Source organism: Marmota monax, unplaced genomic scaffold (genome assembly GCF_021218885.2).
Source record: "Marmota monax isolate L192 unplaced genomic scaffold, Marmota_monax_Labrador192_F-V1.1 WCK01_AAM20220418_F8-fsc00071, whole genome shotgun sequence".
Lineage (NCBI taxonomy): Eukaryota > Metazoa > Chordata > Mammalia > Rodentia > Sciuridae > Marmota > Marmota monax.
In genome coordinates, this window is record NW_026695217.1 from 9,288,900 (window position 1) to 9,312,867 (window position 23,968).

General features: G+C 58.6%; 1 protein-coding gene across 3 annotated transcripts in view; it reads right to left on the minus strand.

Annotated features, from left to right (window-relative positions):
• Positions 1-23,968, minus strand: part of Galnt2 (polypeptide N-acetylgalactosaminyltransferase 2) — an 87,384-nt gene that overhangs the window by 15,084 nt on the left and 48,332 nt on the right. For all 3 annotated transcript variants that reach the window (XM_046432058.2, XM_046432059.1, XM_046432057.1), the window contains exons 3-10: positions 17,802-17,955; positions 9,507-9,605; positions 9,252-9,319; positions 9,048-9,113; positions 4,857-4,978; positions 2,819-2,906; positions 961-1,048; positions 404-507 (exon numbers count right to left, since the gene is read on the minus strand). In XM_046432058.2, coding sequence (XP_046288014.1) covers positions 404-507; positions 961-1,048; positions 2,819-2,906; positions 4,857-4,978; positions 9,048-9,113; positions 9,252-9,319; positions 9,507-9,605; positions 17,802-17,955 — 789 coding nt within the window. The remainder of the gene's footprint in view (positions 1-403; positions 508-960; positions 1,049-2,818; positions 2,907-4,856; positions 4,979-9,047; positions 9,114-9,251; positions 9,320-9,506; positions 9,606-17,801; positions 17,956-23,968) is intronic.

Consider the following 23,968-nt stretch of genomic DNA (forward strand, 5'->3'; position numbering starts at 1 on the left):
AGCACGCGTAGTCTTGCTGGCGACCACGGCAACCAATACCCAGAGCCTGGCTGCCCCATCCAAGTACCAACAGCTCCCACGGCCGCTCACAACACCCTCAGAGCAGCCAGACCATGGCCTGGCACTCAGAGAGACCAGAGGGCCCTGCTTCTGTGATAGCGCAGGGAGCCCACCTGCAGGGTGGGGAGGGGCAGCTTCCCCATTTGGAAGGTGGCTCCCAAACCTCAGCCAAACGGCAGGTGGAGCCTATGCTTCCGTTCAAGGGCCCCTGAATTCTGGCCTTGTCTCTGACGGGACGTCTTCCTCGGCACCCCGAGCAGTGGGGGGTGGGAGGAACAAGGTGGGCTCAGGGCTGGAGGCCCCTGCCTTGGCGAGCGCCTCGCCCCACGAGTCTCATACGTACCCAGGTTCTCTCCGCCCCACACGTCCATCATCATGTCGTACTTCCCCAGCTCTTCAAAGTAGAGCTTGTCCATCACAAACAGTCCACCAGCAATCATGGGGGTCCTGCAGAGGCGGAGAGGCCCAGGTCAAGGTGAGCTGCTGGCACTCCTGTCACACCCAGCCTAGGCTCCCTGACCACACACTGGCCTTCAAGCAGCACAGTCCTGCTGATCCTGTGTCCCACCACTGCCTCCAGACGCCTCCCCAGCCCCTGCCCAGGCTGTGCCGAGCCTCCCTGTGAGGGACCGACTGCTAGTGGACACTTGCTGACTGGGTGAGGTCCTTGGCCCTTCTGGGCCCTGCTCTCCTTACAGAGCTGTCGTAAGGTTCAGAGTGATATGGAGCTGTGGCCTGAGGCCCCCACTCTGCTCATGGCAGCACCACACAGCAGACAGGCAGCCCAGGGCTGGTGGAGCGGCCTCATGAGCACCCATGGGAGGGAGCTGTGGGGAGGGGAGGAGGTGCAGGGCGGTCTGCAGGTGCTGGGCTCTGGCCTGCGGGACACTCTGCACTTACTTTATAGGGGCGACCGGGTTCCCCTGCCGGGACCTTCTCTGCTCAGGTGTCATGTAATCCCACTTGAACACCAGGTTCCAATCGAAGCCTGTGGTAGGAAAGCGAGCAGTGCTGGGATGTGCATGCACGCGCTCCGGCCCAGCCCCAGCACAGAGACAGATGGCCTGTGGACTGACTCACACAAAACCAAGCCCAGACCAAAGGTGTACGTGGAAGGAGCGACTGGGCCAGTGGTGCTAGGCAGGGAGGGCAGGAGCAGCACTGCAGGCCCCTGACCCAGAAAGATGCTCAGGCCAGGCTTCCCAACACTGCAGTGAGCAGGAGGGCAGTGGACCCCAGTGGGGCGCACTGGCCTTGCTCCGGAGGCCCCAGGTTCCGGCCTGGGGCTTGAGAAGCGAGCTGGTGAGAGTGCGGAACCTGAAGTACACTGGGTCTGCCCATCCAAGGGCCATGAGAGGCGAGGAGGGGAGACCAAGCACCCTGGCCACTGCTCCCTGCCCCCTGGGACAGGGACACAGGGGAGGGGCATGTTCCTGGGCCTACCGACTGGGTCTCCTTGGTGTCTCTGATTCCACCTGAGACTATTCAGCAGTGGGGACAGGGTGGGGATGTGAAAACTGCCACCTGAGAGTGAACTAGAGGAAGGTGGCCACCTGTGTCTTGGATGAGGACGCTGAGGGCAGAGGTGACCAGCCCACCCAGGGCAGTGGGGCCCGTGGGGTGGGGGCAAAGTCAAGGCCCCGCAGGAGGGCCATGGCACTGGGGCCTCCTAGCGCCTGCTGTCCGTAAGAGGCTGGGGCCCGGTCTTCTGCTGCACTGTCTTCTTTCTGGAGGTCAGAACAGTAGTGGACCCTTGGCCCGTGGGTTGTCTGGATTAGGATATTTTCTTCTAATCGGCTAAAAACATTAGGTGGTAGGATAGATGTCCAGTTCCACATGGGAATGTAGAGGCTGACCAGCTGCACCGGGCTGCCCTGGAGTGGGCCCATGGGCTTCCTGACAAGCCAGTGAGAAGAGCACCAGAGGACACTGGCAGCTCTCCAGCCACCAGGCAGCCCCTCCCCTCGGGATCCCAACTGAGTTCCTACATGAGCGCCCAAGCTCAACGCTCCCTCACGGGGCTATACCCACGGGCATGGGCCAGAGGCAGCAGGAGGCTCCTTAGTGGCTCGAGGCCCTTTGGTGTGGGCACTATGCCTCTGATCCAGACCTCAGAAGTGAAGGGGGAGTTCAGTGGCCAGAGGCTGATGGGTAACCAGGCCCGTGTCTTGCTTCACCCCACAGCTATACCTTGGCTTCAAGATCTAAGCCAGCCCCTGGCAGTGGAAGCTCCGGGCCTTTGCTCATTCTCAGGAGGGACAGAGGGTCTTACATATGTTGTGGCTGGTGCCCTGGGGGTGGACTTGTAGGTCATTTGTGCTGTCAGGCTTATAAGAGCCAGTATGATCCCCTGGACAAATGCTGCCCAGCAGGGAGCAGGACAAGGTGGCTGGGCCAGGGCAGAGGGGTCAGTGACCAAGACACATGCAAGGGGCAGGGTCAGCAGGACATGGTGATCCCTGGGCACAGGCAGTACAGAGAGGCCATGGCCCCCAGCTCCACAAAACCTCAGTTCTGAGGAGCTATAGCCCTGCGGTCAGTGGGGGCCTGGCACTTCTGGTCAGAAAGGACAACACAGCCACACTGAGCCACATGGCTGGAAGAGGAAGGGTGGGAAACAGGGCCACAGCCCCTTCCTGACAGCCCTGGTAGCATGCAGAGGGCTTCCTATGGGCACACACGGCAGGGTGGACCGTGTCACTGCCCCTCAGACGCCAGAAACAGGACGAGTGGGCTTTGCACAAGGATGGACACCTACCGCCCTTCAGGTCTGCGGAGGCCCCCACGTACTGGAAATTGTCCATGTTAATGACATCGATGATGGGTGAGACGACCCGAGTCCTGTCCTGCATATGTAAATAACAGAGAAGCAGTCAACATCCCAAACCAGCACATAGCCCTCAGAGCCCTGTCGGGGTCACCAGGCAGCCTTGACTGCTTGCATCCCTCTACTTGGGCCCTCAGGACCTCCCCCAACTCGGGACCCAATTGCAATGGGGCAGGCAGAGGGGCTGCCTGCATGAGAGGGGGTCAGTGGGGGACTGGGACACTCTGGCCATCTGTTCACCCAGCTAAGGTAAGGACCATGCCAGGGACTGGTCCACCTCACAATCTCGCCACAGGATTCTGGTAAGTCCTAGCTCGGATGTGAAGCAAGTTGGCCCTGCACCCTAAGGCAAAGCAGACCTCAGGCTGGGCTGGGCTTCTCTGGACAAGGGGGTGTGAGGGGTTAGGAGCTGCATCCAGGTCCCTCCAGCAGAAGACAAGGGGGCCACAGGGCCTCCCCGTGCTCCTACAGCAAGGCTCTGGCTGCGCCCCTTCTTGTGCCCACAAGAAGACTCTGGTCAGAGGCTGGGACAAAGGCTTGTTCCCCTTTCTGATCTTCAACCCTGAATGGCCGTGGCCAGTGTGGAGACTGCAGCCCTGCCTCGCACTGACAGTTCATAGAGGCACACTGTCCCAGGCCTCTTATGCAGCCCTATTGGCCAGGAAAGACGGGAAAACCATCAGACAAGGGAATCAGAGGAGCTAAATAAGGACAGGCCACAGAGCACCAGGGGCCTCCAGCGCCACCATGTGCAGATGGCAGGCCAAGTGCAGTAGCCCTGGCCTGGCTCCCTCTCCTCTGGCTGTGGGAGTCAACAGGACACCTCTGTTTCTTTTGGCAAGATGAGGATGTGTGAGAACTCATCACCTCAGTGCTTCTTGCTTTAACTCGAATGGGCATGAGGCAGCTCTGCTGGTCCTGCCTCGAGGCAGGGGCCTGTGCACTGGCCAACACAGGTTGATTCTGGCCTGGCTTTTTAGGAGATGGCCTGGCAGAGTGGGCAGCAGCAGGCAGGTGAGGGCTCTGGGTCAAACCCTGGGGCTCAGCAGAACCTGCTTTGAAATCCTGCCACCTGTACCATTTTGCCTATCACCGATGGCCAACGACCCCTACACCATTTCTTCAACAGTCTAGAGGAGGCAGAACCTGCAGTAGAGACAGCGCATAAGCAGTGTCTACCATATCGTTCAACAAACCCAAAGCAGGCAGTGAAGTGTCATGACTATCACCAGCTTTGGCAATGCTGTACTTCATGAGTCACTGACCCTCATCTGTCCCTCTGTGCTACAGCCCAAGCCATTCGCGTCTCCCTGAGCCCAGCTGTCTATGCTGCAGCCTGGGACACCTGCGTCTCCCTGGCCCAGCTGTCCCTCCAAGCTACACCCTGGGACGTCTGTGTCTGCATCTCCCTGGCTCAGGTGCCCCTCCATGCTGCAGCCAGCACTTCTACCTTTTTTCACCTCCTCTAGTCATGTTTGCCCTCTCTGTCCAAGGAAGAGTCACAGCAGGAAGGACAGAAAGTCAATGAAGGCGGCCAGAAGTAAGGAGGCCACCCAGCTTTATGATGATGCCCCTCGCAGGAGGTGGTACCCGAGGGGGCCCCAGGTAACCCTCTAGAGGCCTGCCCAGGCACTGAGTGACAATCAGCACGTGCTTCTCCCTGAGCCTAGCATGATGGACTGGTCTTCAGTGGGAGCCGAGGCTGGCACTGCCCCAGCCTGAAGTCCCAGGTCCCCTCACGCCCTCAGAGCTGAGGCGAAGAAGCAGCTATGCCTGAGCCAAAGCTGCCTTCACCAGCCACCTCCCAGCCCCTGCTGAGCCTGCCACCTCCTCGCACAGGGACCCCACAGCCCAAAGCACTGTAGATGAACCCCAGAGACACTGCCTTCCTCCCCGCACCAGGGGCACCCACGGCCAGCCCAGGACCACACGCCCATGTGCCCCGCCCAGGCCCGGTCCTGGGCCTCACCTCGGCCACCCGCTCCAGTAGCGGCTCCAGCCAGTGCTCATTACACTCGCAGTGGCTATCCAGGAAGGTCAGGACCTTGGCCTGGGCAGCGTCGGCACCCCGGACCCTGGAGCGCATGAGACCTGAAAAGGAAGGCAGAAGTGTGTCAGGGAAGCGAGAACCCAGGACAGCTCAGCGCCTGGCAGCCTGGCCCCCCAGGGCTTCTCTGCAGTTGACTGTTGCCTGGGAAGGCCACCCCCTAGAGCCACTGGTCCAGAAAGATCTTCGCATAATAAAGCCTCTATCTAGCAAGGAAGCTAGACCTTCAGAAGGACTTCTCTCTGGCACAGCCACAGCTTCCAGACTGGCTGGGCCCTGGAAGATGTCAGCTCCACATCTTGGGACCTGGTCGCACCGCCCCCAGCCTGAAGCAGACAGCTCTGTCTTCTGAGACCTATCAGAGCCAGAGACCCAGTGGTGCTGCTGGGCCAGCTTGAACGCCTGCGACCCGCTGGCCACACACACTTGCTCTTCAAGACACGTATCTGACTGTCCTGGATGCTTGTGGGGAGCCCCTTTGGATGACCCATGCCTTCCATCCTGAAGCAAGAGGCTCTGACCCATCACTACATTTCATGGTGACTTGGGCGTTGTCCCAGCCCAGGAAGTCGAAGGCGTGTCTTCAGGTGTAGGCATGTCACCCGTGGGGCTGAGCCACACTCACCTGTTCTTTTGTAATACTTTGCCCTGTTTGGGATGGAATGTTCCATGGAAGCTCCCTCTGTGTGTCCCCTTCTTTTGCTCTGCCCTTGGGTGTGGCCATCCTAGCTGTCAGTTAACCTGCTGACAGCAGACATCAGGAAGCTAGACTCAACCCCCTGAAACTTGACCCCTTGCCTCGTTTGAATGGCTTCTCCACAATAAAAGGATTCAGCACCTGCTGGCTGCCTTTCCACAGACCCCTAAGATCAGGGGAGCCCTCAGGACCCAAAGAAAAAGGTATCTCTGTCTCTGTGTGGTTATTTTGTGCAGCCCAGTTCCCCTGGGTGACCCTGAGTGTCTTAGTCGTGAGGAACGCGACAGATGCTGTGCTTGGGGGCTCTGTGTCTGGACTGGACGAGAGGCTCACACCCAAGGAGGATGAGGGCTCTACATTCCTCTCTATGCAGTTTGAGGAGAGCCACAGTGACCCCACATAGCTGCTTGCCCCCAGGGGCAAAGGACAGAGTGACCAGTTGACTGCAGAGCCGCTGCAACTGGCAAAGCCCAGCCTGGAAATTGGTATGAACTCCAAGTAAGACATAAAGCCAATCGTGTGACAGAGCCGGAGGAAACAGAAGATGGAACCACAGAGGATCAACTCCTGAGAGTAGGCCCACCTGGCCCAAGGCCACATTCAGGGGGTGCTTCCCAAGGCACCCCACCCTGCAATGCTGCCCTTCTAGCTTAAGGTGCCAGAGGAGAAAGCGTAGGACTTGAAGAGTGGCTGGGACTAGAGAAGGAGACCCTGAAAAGGGCCAGTGATCATGCTTGGCTAACTCCTGAGCTAACTTCACAGGCCTGGACTCCAAGAACCCCCGTAAGAACAACCAGAGAGCTGAGTTCATCTGCTTCCTGTTGTAGTGGACACAGCTGAGAATTCAGTTGCTATCAATCCCTGTGGACACAAGGTTTGGAATTCAAGTCTTGCCAAGTTAGAGAAGTTTGGAGAACACTTCAGTTCTATGGAAACCCAAAGGATCACATTCAGAAATGCAGACTACTACCTCAGAAACAAGAGACTCATCCAGGGCATCCCCATCCTAGATAAGCACCTGTCCATCTACCAGAGCAGAGTCACCACCAGTCACTTCACTGTCCTGCTTAAAAGAGATCAAGACCCTTCAGAGAGAGAACATAACCCAGTATCTCCAATATATTACCCACAACATCTATTGTAAAATAAAAAATAACTAGACTTGAGAAATTGAAGAGTATGGTCCATCTCCACAAGAAAAACCCAACAGAAGCATCCCAAGATGACTCAGATGCTGGATCAGCAGACAAGGATTTAGAATGGCTTTTATGACCATGTTCAAGAGCTCATGGGAAGTGAACAGACAAGGGCCTCATCAGAGCACTGGAGCCTGTCTGGCAGACACAGCGGGGTCCTTGAGAGCCAGGAAAAGGAAGTGATGGGAGACAAGCAGCTCCCTGACGGGTCTCAATCACAGAATGGAGCTGGCAGAGGGACCTGTGGACTTGAAGACAGGCCAGGGACACGGGCCTTCCTGACAAACAGAGAGGAAAGACGTCAAGGGGAAAGCAGGACAAGTGCTGGAGATGCAAATGGCCAGCGAGTCCCAAGTCTGGTGGAAAACGCCACCTCATACCTCCCAGAGTCAGTGAAGCAAAGCAGCCTAAATGTAAAGGGGACCCAGGCCCAGGGCTGTGAACTGGGACACCTGTGATGAGGGCTGGGTGCAGCCAGGAGGCGCCAATGCCCGAGCAGACCTGTGGTCCTGGCAGAAAAGCGCAGGCCAGGCAAGGACAACACGCAGCAACACTTCTGAAATGCTGAAAAGCATCCAAGGCCAGCTCAGAATTCCAGTCAGAAACGCTCTCTGGGACGAGGAGGAAGTTCTGCAGGACAGAGGCCCACATGCCGTCACTGGCGAGGGAAAATCAAGATTGCGCCTGGGGTGGCGGAGATGGCCCCAACGGGGGACTCTGGGCAGGAAAAGCTGGAGGCTCTGGAAGTGAAGAGGAGGGCAGATCCAGGGCATCCCTACTCCCTGCCGACCTCCTGAGGAGGTTCCCAATCCCTGAAGCGAGGCAACCGCACTGTGGGGTCCAGTGGCAGGCAGAGGAGACGGTTCCGCAGCGGCCCTGGGATGGGGCAGCTGAGCTGTGGCCAGGGGCTTTCTGCCCACCTCCTCTGCCTCGTCTTCAGCTGTGCCCGAGTAGCTAGCCCAGCCCCTTCTCGGTGGCCACCTTGCTCCATGCAGCTGGCCAGTGCTGTAGGAGCACCTGCCTGGGGTTCAAGGCAGGTATGGCCGCATCACACAGCTGCTGCCCACTTGAGCTGTCCAGACCTGACTGCCAGTCACTCCCACACGATGCCCCTCACCCCTGCTAAACCCAGCAGTGACACAGTTCCTCCCCCACATGAGCACCAAGTCCAGAGGTCCAGAGTTAACATGCAGACACACGGCCAGTTTCTAAGCAGCTCATGGACACCCCCCATAAGGCCAGCAAGGGACAGGCCAGTTACAAACTGCAACACAACAGCCACTTGCTTCCTCTCCCTCTCCCCACTTCTCCCCTCCCCTCTCCTCCCCTCCTGTGTCCTGGGCCAGCTTCCCCTTTCTAGGCAAGGGAGTGAGGACACTCAGCGGAGACTTCACCATTGCCTCGTCACTCAGGGGACATAAGGACCGCAGCAGGTGATCAGGTCTGGGGCTGGTGCCAGCCCAGCAAGGCCACAGTGCACATAGGAGCAGGCTATCTGCTGGGCTGGTGAGGTCAGGTGCCCAAGGCACTGCTCCCACACGAGGGCCGCTGGGCTGATGGGGCAGGCTCCTGCTCAGACACCCCCTTCCTCCAGCGCAGTGGCCATGTGGGGACGAGGAGGAGGGCTGTGCCCTGGCCGGAGAAGCACTGCCACTCCTGAATCACTGGAAGCAGCATGGGTGCCATGGCTCTGCAGTTGGAGAGACTGAGAGACCCTGATCCCAAGAGGGGCCTCTCTCCACGCTCTGGTACCGGGACACCAGCTGCACCAGCCTGAGCTCCCCAATACGCACATCCCTGGGGAGCCCTCCTGTCACGGCCTTGTGGCCTGCTCCTGGGGCTCAGCCCTGTCCAGTGACAGGAAGCCCATGGGAAGGTGGACTAACAGGGGTGTAAGCACCAAGGGCAGCGTGTCCCCATTCTGGACGGCCCCCTGTGGCAGCTGCCGGCCGTGGATCTGCTCTCTGGTCAGCCGCTGCAGCTAGGAGCATTGAATAGCTTGTGGCTGAAGCTCTTCAGGGACGGGTCAGAGTCCCTGAGCATGAACAGAGCTTCTCATGCGTGAACAGACCCAGAGCACACATCTCTGATGGGTTAGGTGTCCGACGTCCTCCCTGTGTGTGCTGGGACAGGAGAGGGCACAGAGCGGGACCAGAGACCTGATTGCTTTCATAGCCAGAGAACTGCCCAGTTACCATCAGGCTGGGGAGGGAGTCTTACCTTCCCGCCGATCGTTCCTGAGGACCCGCACTTTCTCAATCTTCCCCAAGAGGGCCCCGTCCTCAGCTTAGGGAGAGAAGAGAGGGAGCATGAGTCCCTGTGGCTGGGTGGGCGCTGCCCCTGGGCCGCGAGAAGCCCTTCCCTCTGGCCGGAGCCTGCCCAGTGCTCTTGCCCACAGCCTGCTGGGGAAGGACCAGCACTCACGGTCATTGCTGTAGTCGTCCACCAGGATAATCTCTTTGATGAGGTGCGGGGGGCTTCTCTTAAGCACACTGAGGAGAAACAGAGGACAGGGCCGTGGCCGGGTGCAGGCAACCGGGTGGGGTGTCCTCTCTTGGCCCCGCCTAGGCTGGAGGGGCCATCGGCTGCCCAGGGACAGAGCCACCAGGTGGCCCACTCACGGCCCCGCTGGACATGCTGACCCAGCTAACTGGGCCACAGCTGGTGTCCTGGCCTCACCTGACCACGGTCCTCAGCAGGGCCGACCTGGCTTCGTTGTGGAACGTGATCACCACGCTAGTGGCTGGCAGGTCCACACGCCACTGCTTCCGCTGACACCTGAGGGAAGAGAAGGTCTGTCTGTGCAGTGTGGCACAGCTGCTGCGCTGGGCAGCTGGGAGACAGAGCACCCTCAGGACGTGACCACAGGGAAGGTCCAGAGTGAGCTTAGGGATCAGCACATTGAGAACACACGGGACCAGGACAGTCTAGGGCTACCCCAGCCTGCTGCAGACGCAGCTCTGGCACTCTCACAGCCACCGCAGTGCCCAGGGCAGGCCACTGTGCCCACTGCCCTGCCTGTACTTTCCCCTCTACCCGGCACGAGCAGCCAAGGCCCACAGCAACTCCCCTCCACCTGGATGTCAGAGTGCCCCACAACTGTGTCCAAGCAACCAGAGTGAGGCCATTTCCAAGCAACCAGAGTGAGGGTGGTGCCCGCAGCCGGTGGAACAGAACACAAGGGCACTGCTTCTCCTGAGCAGTGAGCAGGGTTCTGGGGCCACTTCTCAGCAGAACATGAGACCAGGCCTCCAGAGGTGGGCAGATTCCACGCAGCACTTCCTGAGTCTGTGCTGCAGAGACAGAACTGCAGGGGTACCAAGTGCTACCTACATGACAAGAGTCCTCAGCTCCAGACTAAAGTGCCCAAGCATCGCAGGGCAGAGAGCCAGGCAGGCCTGCAGACTCCTGGTGCTGCTCGGGGCAGGGCTGCACATCCCAAGGGAACAGCACCCAGGAAAGCACAGTCTACATTGCTGCAGGAGGCTCAACTGTAGTGCCAGGCCTGCGCCAGGAGCCAGAGTCAGAGTCCCTGAGTGTGAACAGAGCTGCTCATGCTGAGAGTTTGGCTCAGGGTCAGTTCTGAACAGTCATGCCAGCCAGGCAGTGGTGAGGACAAGGCCTGGCCCTCAGCTGGCTGGGCCAAAGGTCTGCCCACACAAGCTCTTCCACGCTGTCACCGTCACCTGCAAGGTTGTCCTGCAACCCAGGCATCAAGCACTCTGCCAGTGGGACCAATAGGTGACACCTCTAGGGACCTGCAGGCCATGAGGCCAGGCTCACTCCTCAGCCAGTGTGGTCCCCGGCCAAGCTGAGACAGCTCCGCACTGGGCAGAGGTGGCTGTGGCCAAAATGTCCATCAGTGAGATGCATGTGGACCCCAGCAGCTGCTGAACAACTACACACAGTGCATGGTGTGGGCTGAGGGACATGGCAGCCTCGCCACCTTTTCCTGTCAGACTGGGAAGACAATCTCAAACACGAGTTAGAAATATAGTACATCTACAGAGCAGTGAGGTGGGATCACAAAAGGGACTTCCCTGCTTCACTTGAGTCATCACAGCTGGTCTGTTTTAATTAGTCATGAAAGAACCACATAACAGTCCCCACTGTTTGGGGCAAATGATTCTGTGACTACACAGAACCTCGTTACCACTGAGCCTTTAGTGACAAGCAGACCGGTAGCTAGAATTGTTAGCTGGTCAAATCAAGGAACTGAGACACCTCCAAAGCTTCAACTGTGAATGCTTTGCTGGACAGCATCAGTCCCAAGATGGCAACTGGCGAGCAGTGCCAATGAAGGCCAGAGTCGGGGGTGGCACCTCCCACACCTCCACCTCAATGTGAGGCATGGGGCTGACTAGGGCTGCCAACCTCCAGGCAGAAGCAGGAGCAACCAGTCTGTGAGCCTTCCTGCCCTGAGGGCGGAACGTGCAGACATGTGCCCAGGTCCATGCTGAACCACAGGAGCAGGCACTACAGAAGTCAGGAGAAACGGAAAGCATTCTGCCCAAGGGCCGTCTCCCTGCCAGCTCTCCAGTGGCCATGGCAGGGCTGTATCCAGGAGCCAGCAGAGCTGGTCTGAGGTCAGCAGCAGGAAGAGCGGAGGTTTTGTCCTCTGGAAGCAGCACGGTGCTGGGAAGAGGCGGGGCTTTGGGCGACTTGCTCCCAGGGTTCTTGTGGTCATTCTGGAACCTTCCAGTCCAGTAAAATGGAGATTTAGAAACCAGACTCACAAAAACTTGAAAAACACCAATCTGGGCTCACGTGGTTGAGAGCTGCCGGCATCAGTATCTGAACTTCGAGTGGCTGCAAACAGATGAGCTCCTGGCTGGGGAGGGTGGCTTGTGGTGCAGGTGACTCTGGGTGGCAATGACCCTGAGGACGACCAAAGGCTTCAGTGCCACACCAGGGAGGGCCAGGTCTGTAGTGGGAAGGGGCCGTGGCGTCTCCTCGCCCTGCCTGACTCATGGCCCCTGGTGCTCAGCTGGGCTAGTGCCCTGCTCCTGCTGGCTCTGGACACCAGCTGTGCGCTCTGAGGCAGCTGCCTCACTCTTCTGCACACTGGTCTTCAGGTCACTGAAGGAATACAGCAATGAAAGTGGACACTGAGAACCAGAAGGCCACCGTAAGGAATAGGGGACAATCACATGGGCAACCATGCATGGGTGGAGGCCACCTGCGTACAGAGGCCAGGATGGAGTCAGCATATGGGCTGAGGCCCAACAGGGCCTGGGGGAGGTGCGCCTAGCTACAGGGAAGAGGGCACCTAGCCTGCAGGAAGAGCTTGGGGTGGGGGAAGCAGGGCGGCCAGAGACCCTCAGAGTATGCATGTGGGCTCAGGATACCAAGAGGCTGGGGAGGGGCGTGGCCAGCTGCAAGACCACACCCACTCTAAGATGGCTGCGGAGATGGGAAAGGCTCCACCCTCCTGAAATGCCGGTAGAACTCAGGTCCTGCAAGGGTGAGGACATGCGGTCTCAGTGCCTTGTCCAAGACTGAAATCCAAGTGATCATGGGGGGCACAGAGTCTGGAAGTCCCAGCGCAGGGCAGCAGCAGGTGAGGGCCTTGTTTTGTGTCCTGGTGTGGCAGAAGGGTAGGCGTGGACATGGGCACCAGCGACACACACAGCAAAGCCCTGAGATGGTGGCAGGCACTCTCAGCTAGTCGAACACACTGACCCTCAAGTTCTGGCTCTTCAACTCTGGACCCAGAGGAGGTGAGAAAGTGCCTCTGTGCCCAAGGCCACCCATGTGGCACACACTCTGTCTAGCTTTACCTCTGACAGGGCCCCGCTCGGGCCACGCCCCCTGCGTGCTGCCCTGTGGGTACACACTGCCCACCTCTTCCGCTGGACAGCCCAGAGCAGGACAGCCGGGCAGGCTCCTTGGTCTCTAAGGTTGCTGGTGTCAGGTTTACGTCTGCCTCTGCCACTTCCCACTGCAAGACTTGCATGGCCACAGGCCTGTGGTGTGTCAGAGAGGCAGCTGCCCTGGCATGCTCCTCAGGCACGTGGCCACCTGGGCCACTGGGTTTTCCTCATGAGCTTCGGATCAGCTCCTGACACTGCTTAAACACCACAGATAGATCTGAAGACGACATTCACCGTCTTAGAAACAGAGCTTTAAATGTCCTTGGACTGCACCCTGCTGCTTCCCGGGAGGCCCTGCATCTCGCACAGCCCTCCTTCCACATGGCCCGGAGCCCAGCAAGGGCTCTGTGGCTGCCCTTCCTCCCAGGCTGTCGCCACTGCTGGACTGTGAGGGGCTGTCTGCAGAGGCCTCCAGGAGCCCCCAGCTCTGCCAGTTGGCAGCAGGTTTTCCTCCAGCTGGCCATCTGCCTGCCTCTCTCCCAACACCAGGACAGTCCTGTGTCAGCCTGTGCCAACGATGCCACACATGGTATGCAACTGCATGAGCAGCAGAGGGCCTCGCCTCCCATGAGCACATTGGTCACCACTGAGCTTGGCACTTGATGGGCTCCTCATGGGCCCTTGAGCACAATTCGGGACACTGAGCACGACTATCCCTTCCTACATCTATCACAGTGACCCACAGCTCTCCCCCTCGAGCCACCATGATCACGGTCCTGACGTGCATGTGCTGTGCATCGGGAGTCACTGGCATTTGCACCCTGCACTCCTAGGATACACCTGGTGGCCCTAGTTGAGACACAGTGCTGTGCTGGGCCAGCAGCTAGTCAGGTCTCCTGGACGCACAACGCCAGGTGTGACGGCCTCCTCCAGCTGCACAGAGGGAAATGGCGTCTCCTGCAGACTTAGGTGAGCAGGGAATTTCGAGAAGGCAAATTTTTTAGTGGAAAAGTTTCTTTTGATGGTATTTATTCTTATTATTTATATTTTATTTATTTATTTATTTATATTTATTTATTTATATTATTGAGAAAAATTTATATCATTGAAAAAAATTGCAATTACATTTTTCTTTAAAACTACATTTTAGTGCATACTTGTTGCAGATTTTATATCAAATTTTTTGGAAAATCAGGGAAGTGGCCATGATGGAGAGGTTTACAAAAAACATCATCAAGCTGCTACTAATTATTAGGCCATTTTGGATAAGATACCCCAAAGAACCTCCTGGAAGGACTGAGAGGTGGCCAGGGTTGGGTGGGCTGGTGACCCAGAAGAGGACAGCACCTGGAGAGCTAGGCCAGCACATGGCATAGCCCTCGAGCCAGGGTCAGAGGCTGACCGAGCTGAGCAGAGGGAAGGCCTTGCAGGCCAGAACCAAGCCAAGCCCCTCAACACAGGGCTGGGAGGCCAGAACTGGACCCAGGGCTTGCTAAGGCATTCAGGGCTTGCTCTGAAGGTCACTCCCGAATCCAGGTGGAATCCCACAGGACTACTTCCCAGCAGCAAAGGGGGAGAGCAGCTGGCCAGCTCTCCTGCACCCAGGCAGAAGCCTGCTCGATGCCAGCTCTGGCAGGGTCTTGAGTGCCGTCTCAACTGTCTGCAAACCACAGGCCAAAGCCAGGGAGGGGAGGACACAGCTGCAGCCTTGAGCCGCCTCTAAATCTCCACACACCTCGCAGCCAGCTCCAGCCTGCACCCATCTCGGTGCTGGTGTTCATCTTCCCCATTCCACACCTTCGAGGTCACCCTCCAGCCTTCATCCCTCCTCAACTGCTAGAGTTCCCTCGGCCACCTCTAGGGCCACCTTCCACAGAAGCCCACCTGGACAGCAAGTGCTTCCAGGTCTCCACGGTCGACCCAGGTGAGGCAGGTGGCAGCTTGGCCCTCTGCCTGTCAGGAGCCTCGTGTCCTGGGCACCCCTGTGTACTCGCCCGGCTGGGCGTGCCAATCCCGGACAAGCTCTCCAGCACTGTTTTCATGTGCTTGTGGAGCTGAATAAAACCTGGTGTGGGGCTGCCTGTCTGCTGCCCTTGGGGCCCTGGCTCCTTTTGCCTTCCCTGGAGGCTGTGAGGGGTCAGTGTGGCTTCTCCTAGCTGCCCATGCTCCTGCCTCTTGCTGGCCATGCTCCTGCGACTCCTGATGCCATCAGGGATCCACAGCACTTAACAGGTGGGCGGGTTATGCCAAGCGTCCCTCTCGATACCACTGGGCCTCCTGATGCCAACACGTGTCCAGGTAACAACCCACCATTCCAAAGATCCAAGGCAGGAAGAGAACGAAGGCGAAGGCTGGAACATCAGTGGTGACAGAACTGCGGGGAGCTCTTGGGCAGCGGGTGGGCTCTGGGAGAGCAGGGGCTGCCATAGTAGCTCCAGAGCCATGTCCTAGGGAGGGACATGGCCTTGCCAACACTGCCGGACCCTCACAGGTCAGACGGGGCCGCACACCTCATCATAGGGGACAAAAGCCACAGAAGAATGGGAAGTCTGGGATTCATGCCAGGTCTGTGGGATGCCAAGTTCGTTCTCAGTGCCCTCGCCAGTACCGCTCAGCTCGGTCACAGCCAAGCATGACCTAACAAAAGCAGATGGCAGAGATGGAAACCACGGTGTCCCCCGAAGCCACCTTCTTCAATGTGCTCCGCTGGTTGTGTGAAGGAGGAGAGGCCGGCCTCCCAGGCAGCGCTCACCAGTTCGGTCCTCCCAAACCTCGGTCCTCCCAGACCTCGCTCCGAGGACATCGAGCTGCCTCTAGATCAGGCTCCAGGTTGGCTCTGAACAGAACTTAATTCAGCCGAAGTCCAATGATGGTGGAAGGCTCCCAGCTGCTGCTCTAACACGCACCTGACACACCCAGTGGCCAGAATGGAAAGCAACCCCAGACCGCCCACACGGTGACACCTGCAAACACGGTGATACCCACCCACACGGTGACACTCGCACACCGCTTGGCAAGCTCCCACTCTGGAAATGCTAGCAACACAATCACATGTACACCGGGGCTGCAGTGGGCAGCAGAGGAGCTTGGCCCATGTGTGGATGGGTACCAGGAAGGGCCACCCTCTCAGCCCAAGGGAAAGGTATACATGAGTCTTCGGAAAACCAGCTCTGAAGCCACCGTGACCTGAGGCCCACCTCCTGTGCAGACGGCACCCCAGGTTGTCTGCATAAGGCTCTGCTGGAGCCGTGGCTCAGGCCAAGCCTTCTTCAAAGCTCTAAGTCACTGGGCAAGTTTCCAGCAACCTGGGTGCTGTGGCTTCCTCCCTGCGCCAGGAGACCACCCACGTCTGCATCACAGCATGTAAGGATCCTGAGTGGCCTGGGAGAGCCTGAGGAGCTGGGCTGTGGGGACAAACCCCTGGGGCCCTCTGGGAAGTGCCAGGGACTCCCCGGAGACATGCATGTCTACACCCTTGACGACACATCTAGCTTTAGGCGTAACTCCCTGGGTCCCAGAGGCCCCTGTGGCACCCAGGGCCCGACCCCAGGCCAGGGCTCCTACTGCAAACGGGTCTACTGGGTGTTCAGGAGTTGACAGAGCCAATGTAGCCAGCAGCACAGCACCGGGGCCCAGTGCAAGGCCTCAAGAAGGACCTGTGGGCACAGGAACCCTGCATGGCGGCGATCTGGGGTGAGTGGCAAGGTCGGTGACGTGACGCATGTTGTTCAGCACGTCAAGCGCACACCGCTGCGGTACTCAGAGCTGCCTGGGACACCAAGCTAAGGGCAGCCCTGAGGTGACCAGTCTCCACCATCCGAAGTCCCCAGGGTGGGGAGGGGCCTTGGCCTCCCACACTGCTCTTCTCTGCAGTCCCTGAAAGCCCGGCCCAGCTTTACACTCTTTTATCCTGGATGTCCCAGTCTAAGAGGCACGTTTGGTGGTGATGACAAAGCCCCAGGCTGCAGCCCATGTGCATGGCTGGACCTCCAACAGGCACACCTGTGTCCCTGCAGAGGGCCCAATATGGTAGACGTGTGATCGTCCCCAGGCTACCGACACCACCCAGAACTCCAAACACAACTGCACGGGCGAGAGGGCCCACTGACCCCCAAGGAAGCAAGTGGCCTTGGGATGGGGCTCCAGTTTCTGGGTGATCCGAACCAAGACCAGTGCCTTAGGGACTCCGAGTGCCCTTGTCCATGCATTCTCACAGCAAGGCTTACCAGGCAGGGTGACAACAGCTGGACCATACAGGGGTGCCCTTCACGGAGCTGGAGCCTGGGTGCCCCGACACCCACCCCAGGGCCCCGAGGAAGTAAAGCCAGGATCCAGGTGCGCAGAGCGGTTGTAGCAGGGTCCACTCATGTTCTGAATTAGCCCTTGCTGTCGGCCACTGCGACTGAGTTTTAAAATGGACCTGATTCTTTCTCCCTCCCTGCTCCTCCCTAACCTCTCCCTCCCTAATCACAGGATGACCTTTCCCCCATGCAGGCAGAGCTATCTGTTCCCGAGCACACACCCACCACAGGAATGGGGTAATCCAGACTCTGGGGGTAGCAGCAGAAGACTTCCCAAATTAATAGGTGAATTAACAGCTGTAACAGAGACCACTTGGAGCATTGCCTTTGAGCCACCTCTTTAACAACCCCCACTCCTGCTGATGAGCAGAAGCATAGCCTCTGGGATAGGAGTCCCCTGGCTTCTCTTTCGCTAGCAAAGCCATAAGCCTTCTTTTTCCTTTCTCAAAACCGTGTCTTCATTACTGGATTGGCATTGGGGACAAGGATCAAGTTTTGGGTAACAGGGTGACACACCATTCCTGTGCCCATGTTTCTGCTCCATTTAGCACTGACTCTGCTGGGAGGTCGACTTCCTCCTCCAAGTCTGCACATTTCGACTTAAGCCATCCCAGTAAGCGAGGATCTAAAGTTTCTTCCTTCTAAGGTTGTCAACAGTGGAAAATGTGTTTTGTGACTGGATCCTCAAAATAACAAGTGCTCAGCCACTACATGGCCAATCCCTCCACTTCTCCCTCTGACTCCGCCTCTGCACGCTGCCACAGGGCAGTCCTGGCTTCTCCCAGCTTGATATCACTGGGAGGGGAGACCCCACGGCACAGCAGGGCAAGCCTGGCCACGGGTGCGGGCTGGGGACTCACTGGTCGTGCCGCGTGTCTGGGATGGCTCTGTCCATGCGCAGCCTGTCGCTCTCCACCTGGTTGAACTTGTTGCGGGCGTAGGGGTCCTGCCCAGAGCGCACCATCGTCCCGCCCACGTAGGCCTCCTGGTTGAAGTCTGGCCACCGCACTTTCCCTGGAAAGAGCAGAGCAGAAGCATGGTGAGGCTCACTCGGGCCCCAGGCAGGGCTGGCTCCTATTAGCCACCAGCCCCCAGGCGGCACTCTCCATCAGCACACAGCAGGGCCAGAGCTGTGGGCCAGGAGCAGGTGGTAGCGGGAGATCACATGCCCACGGTCCGCAGGGTGAAGGTCAGGCCTGCACCTCAGGATCCCTCGGGACAGCAAAGGGAAGCCAAGGGCCAGGACAGTGTCAGGGTGGCACCCTGCTCCAGAGGCCGAGACTCCCTGCTTGCCCACCTTTCCAGGCCCAGCCAGTCAGCCTCCTGTCCCGCAGCCCAGGCAACAAAGGTAAGGCTCGTGCTGTGGGCTCAAGATGACTCCCTACGGCTCTGCAGGGAGAGTGGTTCCGGGCGGGTGGGCTCAGAAGGGCCCACGCGTGCAGCAGTCCTCCAGGAAACAGCCATCCACTGTAGGTCCCGTCCCCAGACACCCAGCCAACCAGAGGCGGCGACTGCAGGTCGCAGGGAGACCAGCGCTGGCAGCACACATGCATTGGCCCTTCCCCTTTGTGGGCTCCTTCCCTCCCTGGAGTCATTTCCCCATGCTGCCTGTGCCCCATTCCTCCCCTGAGGGCAGGGACTTCAGGGGGAAGGGTGCCCCCTTCCCTCCTCAGTGCCCAGGACACATCTGTCCACCTTTCTCCTGTTCACATGTCCACTCTTAGCTTGTTTCAGGAGACTCCCTGGCTGAACACCAGGTGCGGGGAGGAACACTCCCTCTGTCCCTGTGATACAGAAATATCACACCCCAAGAACTGGACATCCAAGCACCCCAGGACTCCTTGGGGACACCCTCGTAGTGTAGCCCAACTGACCCCATGGAGAAAGCGCAGGGTGCGATTCCCAGATGCCCACGGGCACGGCGGGGACCTCCATTCCCACACAGGTATCTTCCTGTGAGAAAGCCAAAGTGGCCCACCTGGACACTGACCATGGACCAGAAGCCAGCACTGGACGAGGTTCTTCAGGAGATTGGGGTAGGGCTGGTGCTGGGGACAGGGCTCCTGGGCAAGCCGCTGCTGGTCGCAGGCCCAACCAAGCAGAGCCGGGTGAGAAGGAGGGGAGGAGGGCACCGAGGCAGAGAACTGGCTTGGGCAACCCCGCCTGCAATCTCTGCCGCACTGCCACCTGCCAGGCCAGGGATGTGGCACTGCCGCACTGCCACCTGCCAGGCCAGTACGCGGGACTGGATCGGAAACCATATCTCCCACCACATCAGTCTAGCCAGCAACAAAAACTCGTGTTTCACAAGGACTCCATGGGGGACCGTGGTCCAGCTCTGCAGGGTAGGAAGGGAGGGGGCAGTGGGAACAACGGCCTCACCCAGTGGATTCCACAGAACCCAGGGAGGCTGTGAGGTCGTGGAGAAGCAAAGCTGGCCAGGCACAGCCACACAAGGAGCTGGGTAGAGCTTGGCACTGCACAGAAAGAGAGGAGGACAGGAGGGGAAGCCCAGCTGCTTGGGCAGGTGCCCCACACCGTCCTAGCAGCATGACTCAGGGACACCTGCAGAGGGCAAGGTGGGTCCTGGGGTGGCGCAGGCCTCCAGGGAGCAGGGGCCTGAGACAACAGCCAGGTGCTGGCCTCGGAGCCACCTGGGGCAACAGGACAACAGGGGTGCGCCAGCCACACACCAGTGTGGGGCAACAAGACAGCAGGGGTGGGCAGGTGCCCAGCCCAGCTGCTGCGAAGTGTGGTGCTGCTCTGCTCTACAGTGGACAGGATTCCGCGGCTGGCTCAGGGCGGAAGGTAAGTCATCCCCCTCAAAGCCCACTGCTCCTTCTGCAGCTGGCTCTGATGGCCACAGGCTCGTGACACTGGGCATCAGAGGCCTGGCCTCTTGCCCACGAGCCTCGTTGCCGTGGTTGTGGCCTGGCCAGCACTAGAACTTTCTTCCCCTAAACACAGCACTTCTGCGACATTCAGGGAAACATCTTCCATACAGAGTGCCCTAGAGACGCTGACAATCCATCCTCTCCATCTCGCCAACTTACCCTCGCACATTTTTACCTTCTGTGCCAGAGAGCACAGGGCTCTTCTGGCCAGGCACTGGTCCTCTGACCACTGTCCAGTCAAGCACCAGTGGCTGATGAAAAATGAGCTGGTTTGAACCATGGAGGGGCTTGAGCTAGTCCTTGTGCCAAGGTACTCTTACCCACAAAGAGACCACGGGCCTATGAGGGCCAGGCCTGCCCAGGAAGAGATGCCACTTGAGGTGCCCTCAGGTAACCGCTGGCTCTGGGCACTCAGCTGGGAGGGTCTGCTGAGGACAGGACAGACCTCTTCAGCCTCCGTAGCGCTCTTGATGCGTCCATCTTTTTGCTGACTGGGACCCCTCTGGAATCAGACAAGACTGCAGCAGGATCTGTGAGACATCTGACCCCAGGTGACGGCAGGGGAACTGGACCAAGTAGTGGGGTGGGTCCCAGGCTGGACCCAACAGGCACCAGCCAGCAAAGGCCAACAAGACGTGCCCTCAGTGCCCACTTAAACAGCTGTATCCACAAGCTTGGTGCGGAAGGTGACGTGGAGTCCAATGGGAGCAGAAATGGCCATTCTAGCTGTGGTCTGGACACTCCTCAGTGAGCCAGGAGATGCCCCTGTGGCAGCCAACACTGAGGAGCCCACCCACGGTGTCCCACAAGCCCTCTGACCCAGGGACACTTCCAGCTGGACTCTGGTGGGCCGACTTGCTTAGCAACAAAGGGCATCCCAGGGCACAAACTGCGGCACCAGAGACAGACTGAGATGGTCCTTTTCTCCACGAGAGCTGGCAGGGGACTGGGACCTTGGCAGGCACATCTGGGATGCTCCACTTCATACTCCGGATGTCACCACGCACACGCCACATACCACACTCTACCATTGGAAGGGCTGAAGATAGTCTGCTCTCTTATGTGGGGGGACGTAACTGGCTCTCACACTAGTGACAGGTCACAATCCACGGTCTGAATCACCACACCAAGATGGAACAGGTATGCCCCAGGGGTGCCAGGAGGAGCCCAGCAGAAGACATGGGGGTGCTGCATGCTAGGCAGACGTAGCTGGCGTGCCCCACCCTCCTGGGAGGGAGCCTGGCAAAGGCAGGGCCCACCCCAACAGAGCCCTCCTCCCAGAGATGGCCATGCCAGGAAGGCGCCTCAGCAGGCAGCCCCGGGTCCCCAGGCTCAAGGTACTCTCCTGGTCAAGGCACACCGATGCCATTTTATTCGCTTTAAAAGTAGAAACTACAGTTCTTCCTTTAGCAGGTCCTAAGGCCACACCACAAAGGGGAAGACCAGGCAAGGCCAGCTGCAGATAATAGTCTGTTTCAATGACTAAGGCCCCAAATGGACTCTTGGCAAAAAAGGGAATTTCCTTCACCATGGAAAACCATCTCCTGAAATAGGATCCTAAACTATTCATTGTTTTAAGGATGAAAAACAAGACATTCAAAGAAGCAATGAAAAGTTAACAGAGCTGGGGCTGTGGCTCAGTGGTAGAGTGCTTGCTCAGCATGCATGAGGTACTGGGTTTGATCCTCAGCACCACATAGAAATAAAATAAAGGTTACTGTGTCCACCTACAATTAAAACAAATATTTTTTAAAAAGATTTTTAAAAAGTAAACCAAAAAAAATATCAGACTTGACAGGATCAATTCTCTTCATTAATTTTAAATTATCGTGCCCATACAAGAGCTAAAGCACAACACCCTGAAACAGTCTCAAGCCCAGCGAGGACAGAAGCCTGCGTGCCCTTGTGGGGCTGCCCTGGCCTAAGAGTGCATGGAGGTCCTGGTGACTCTCCTTGACTGTCACGTCAGGACTCGCTTCCTCTGAGCAGCTTCCTGTCCATGTCCTGCCAACTGCACCTTCACTCCACAGTGCTCCAGATGTGGAAGGGCGTCTGCCGCAGGGCAGAGCAGGGCACGGTAGGGCAGAGCCGGGCACGGTAGGGCAGAGAGCACCTGCCAACCAGCGGCTCTGCGAGGGAGGCCACGCCTACCACCACCCAGACGCACAGCCTGAGGGCTGCTTCCGTTTCACAGAGTAAGAGGCCGAGCCCCAGAAATCAAACCCACACAGCAGGACACGGCTGTTAGACGTGGACCGACCTCATGCCCAGGTCTCCCTGCGCCTTCAGCCCTGCCTAGCACTCACTTTGAGCAACACCGAAGTGAAGCACTAAGGGCACTGCACCTGGCAGGACAGTGCCCAGCACCCTTCCTGGCCTGGGCTCCCGGCCCTGAGCTGCCAAGCGCACGTACTCCCCTCTGCGGTTCAAGGCAGAAGGCCTGGGCACACGCCTCCATGGCTGGAACCTTCTGCAACTGCTGAAGCGAAGCCCAGCCGAGGCTCCACCTGGGAGCCCTCACTCCTGGAAGCCTTCCCCAGACACCCAGCCAGCATGGCTTATCCCTGCCACTTCCACCCGCTGGGGTCTGGGAAAAGCATCCTGCCACTTGGGTACCGTGGCCTTTTGGAATCTGGATCCCACAAGCCCATTTCACAAGCACCTGCCTAGTCTCTGCTCCCAGCCCTTGCCATCCGCATCATCGTCACTGGACCAAAACCAACTTGCCAGAGCAGATACCTCATGTGTCAGCCACCCCTCAGGGGAGGACCTCCCTGCAGAGAGTGCGCTGTGTCCACCATTAAAAATGAGGGTGGGGGGCTGGGGTGGTTGCTCTGTGGCAAAGCGCCTGCCTAGCATGTGTGAGGCACTGGATTCCATTCTCAGCACCGCAAACAAGTAAATAAAATAAAGGTCCATTGACAACTGAAGACATGGTGGTCCTCAACAGCCTCACCACACTCTGGCTGCTGGTCTGAGCCTCGGTCTCCATTCTCTGACCTGCTGGCAGGGCAGGGCCACGGAGGTCTGTTCTTCCTAACACTGGCAGGGTCAAGGGAGCAGGCCCCAGGGAAGACAAAAACATCAGTGACCGACGACATGACAACACACGCACAGCGACTGCCCTGCAACCGCTCTGTGAGGCACACAATCAGCAAGTACAGCAGAGGTGCATCTCTAAGGCCCCAAGGCTGGAACGCCATGTCCTAAGCACAGGAGCAGTGGGTGGCTGATGCTGTCTGCTGTCACCACAGAGGTGTGTTAGCATGGGAGGAGTCTGTGGCCACGAAGAAGCCCTGAGGCCCATGCTGGGCGGAGGGATGCAGGGTACCACAGGTGAATCTGAAAGCCTGGTGGTTGGTGGGGCTGTTGCAGAAGAGCCTTCTAGGGGAGGGCAAGGCCCCTCCCCAGAGAGCCAGAGCTGGAGGCTGCCCTGGGGTCCTAGGGCCAGCACAGGTAACCCAAGAGCTCTAGAAATCACAGGTCCTGTAGGAATCCATGGCAAGCCTGAACTCCCAATGTTGGGGAGGACCAGAACCTGTGGGCAGTGGGGCCCAAGCCCCAGAAGCTGCCTCCAGAAACTGCCCACAGACCCGAAGGCCACAGGCACTTGGGACTCACTGTCCCAGGGGGCATGCAACCTCATCCTCTAGGACCTGCTGTGGGCGCCACAGGCCTCTGTTTGTCCCAGCTTCTTCAGTGTCCCCGTGTCCTAACACTGCTTGCCTGGTCACACGACCCTGAGGATATCAGAGCTACCTGCTCCCCCACACTGCTCACAGCTCACCCCACAGGACAGGGTTCAGAGACAGGAGGGACAACACAGGGAACTGAGGACAGCACTTGGTGCAACAGCTGGGCATGGAGGTCCAAGGGGCAAATGGCCCTGCCGGCATGAGGGTCCCAGAGCCTCAGACCCAGAGGGCCCAGGCGCAGGGAGCATGGGGCTCCCAGAGCAGTCAGACCCACAGAAGGCATGGGCGCAGGAAGCATGGGAGATGCCGCTCGGGAGGCCCACAGGGGGAGACTGCACCAGAGGGGCTGCCTCTTCCGCATCTGGAACGTGCCTTCACACATGGGTGACGAGCCACATGCTCAACAGTGACCGCAGTGGTACTTTCCTGTCATGCCTG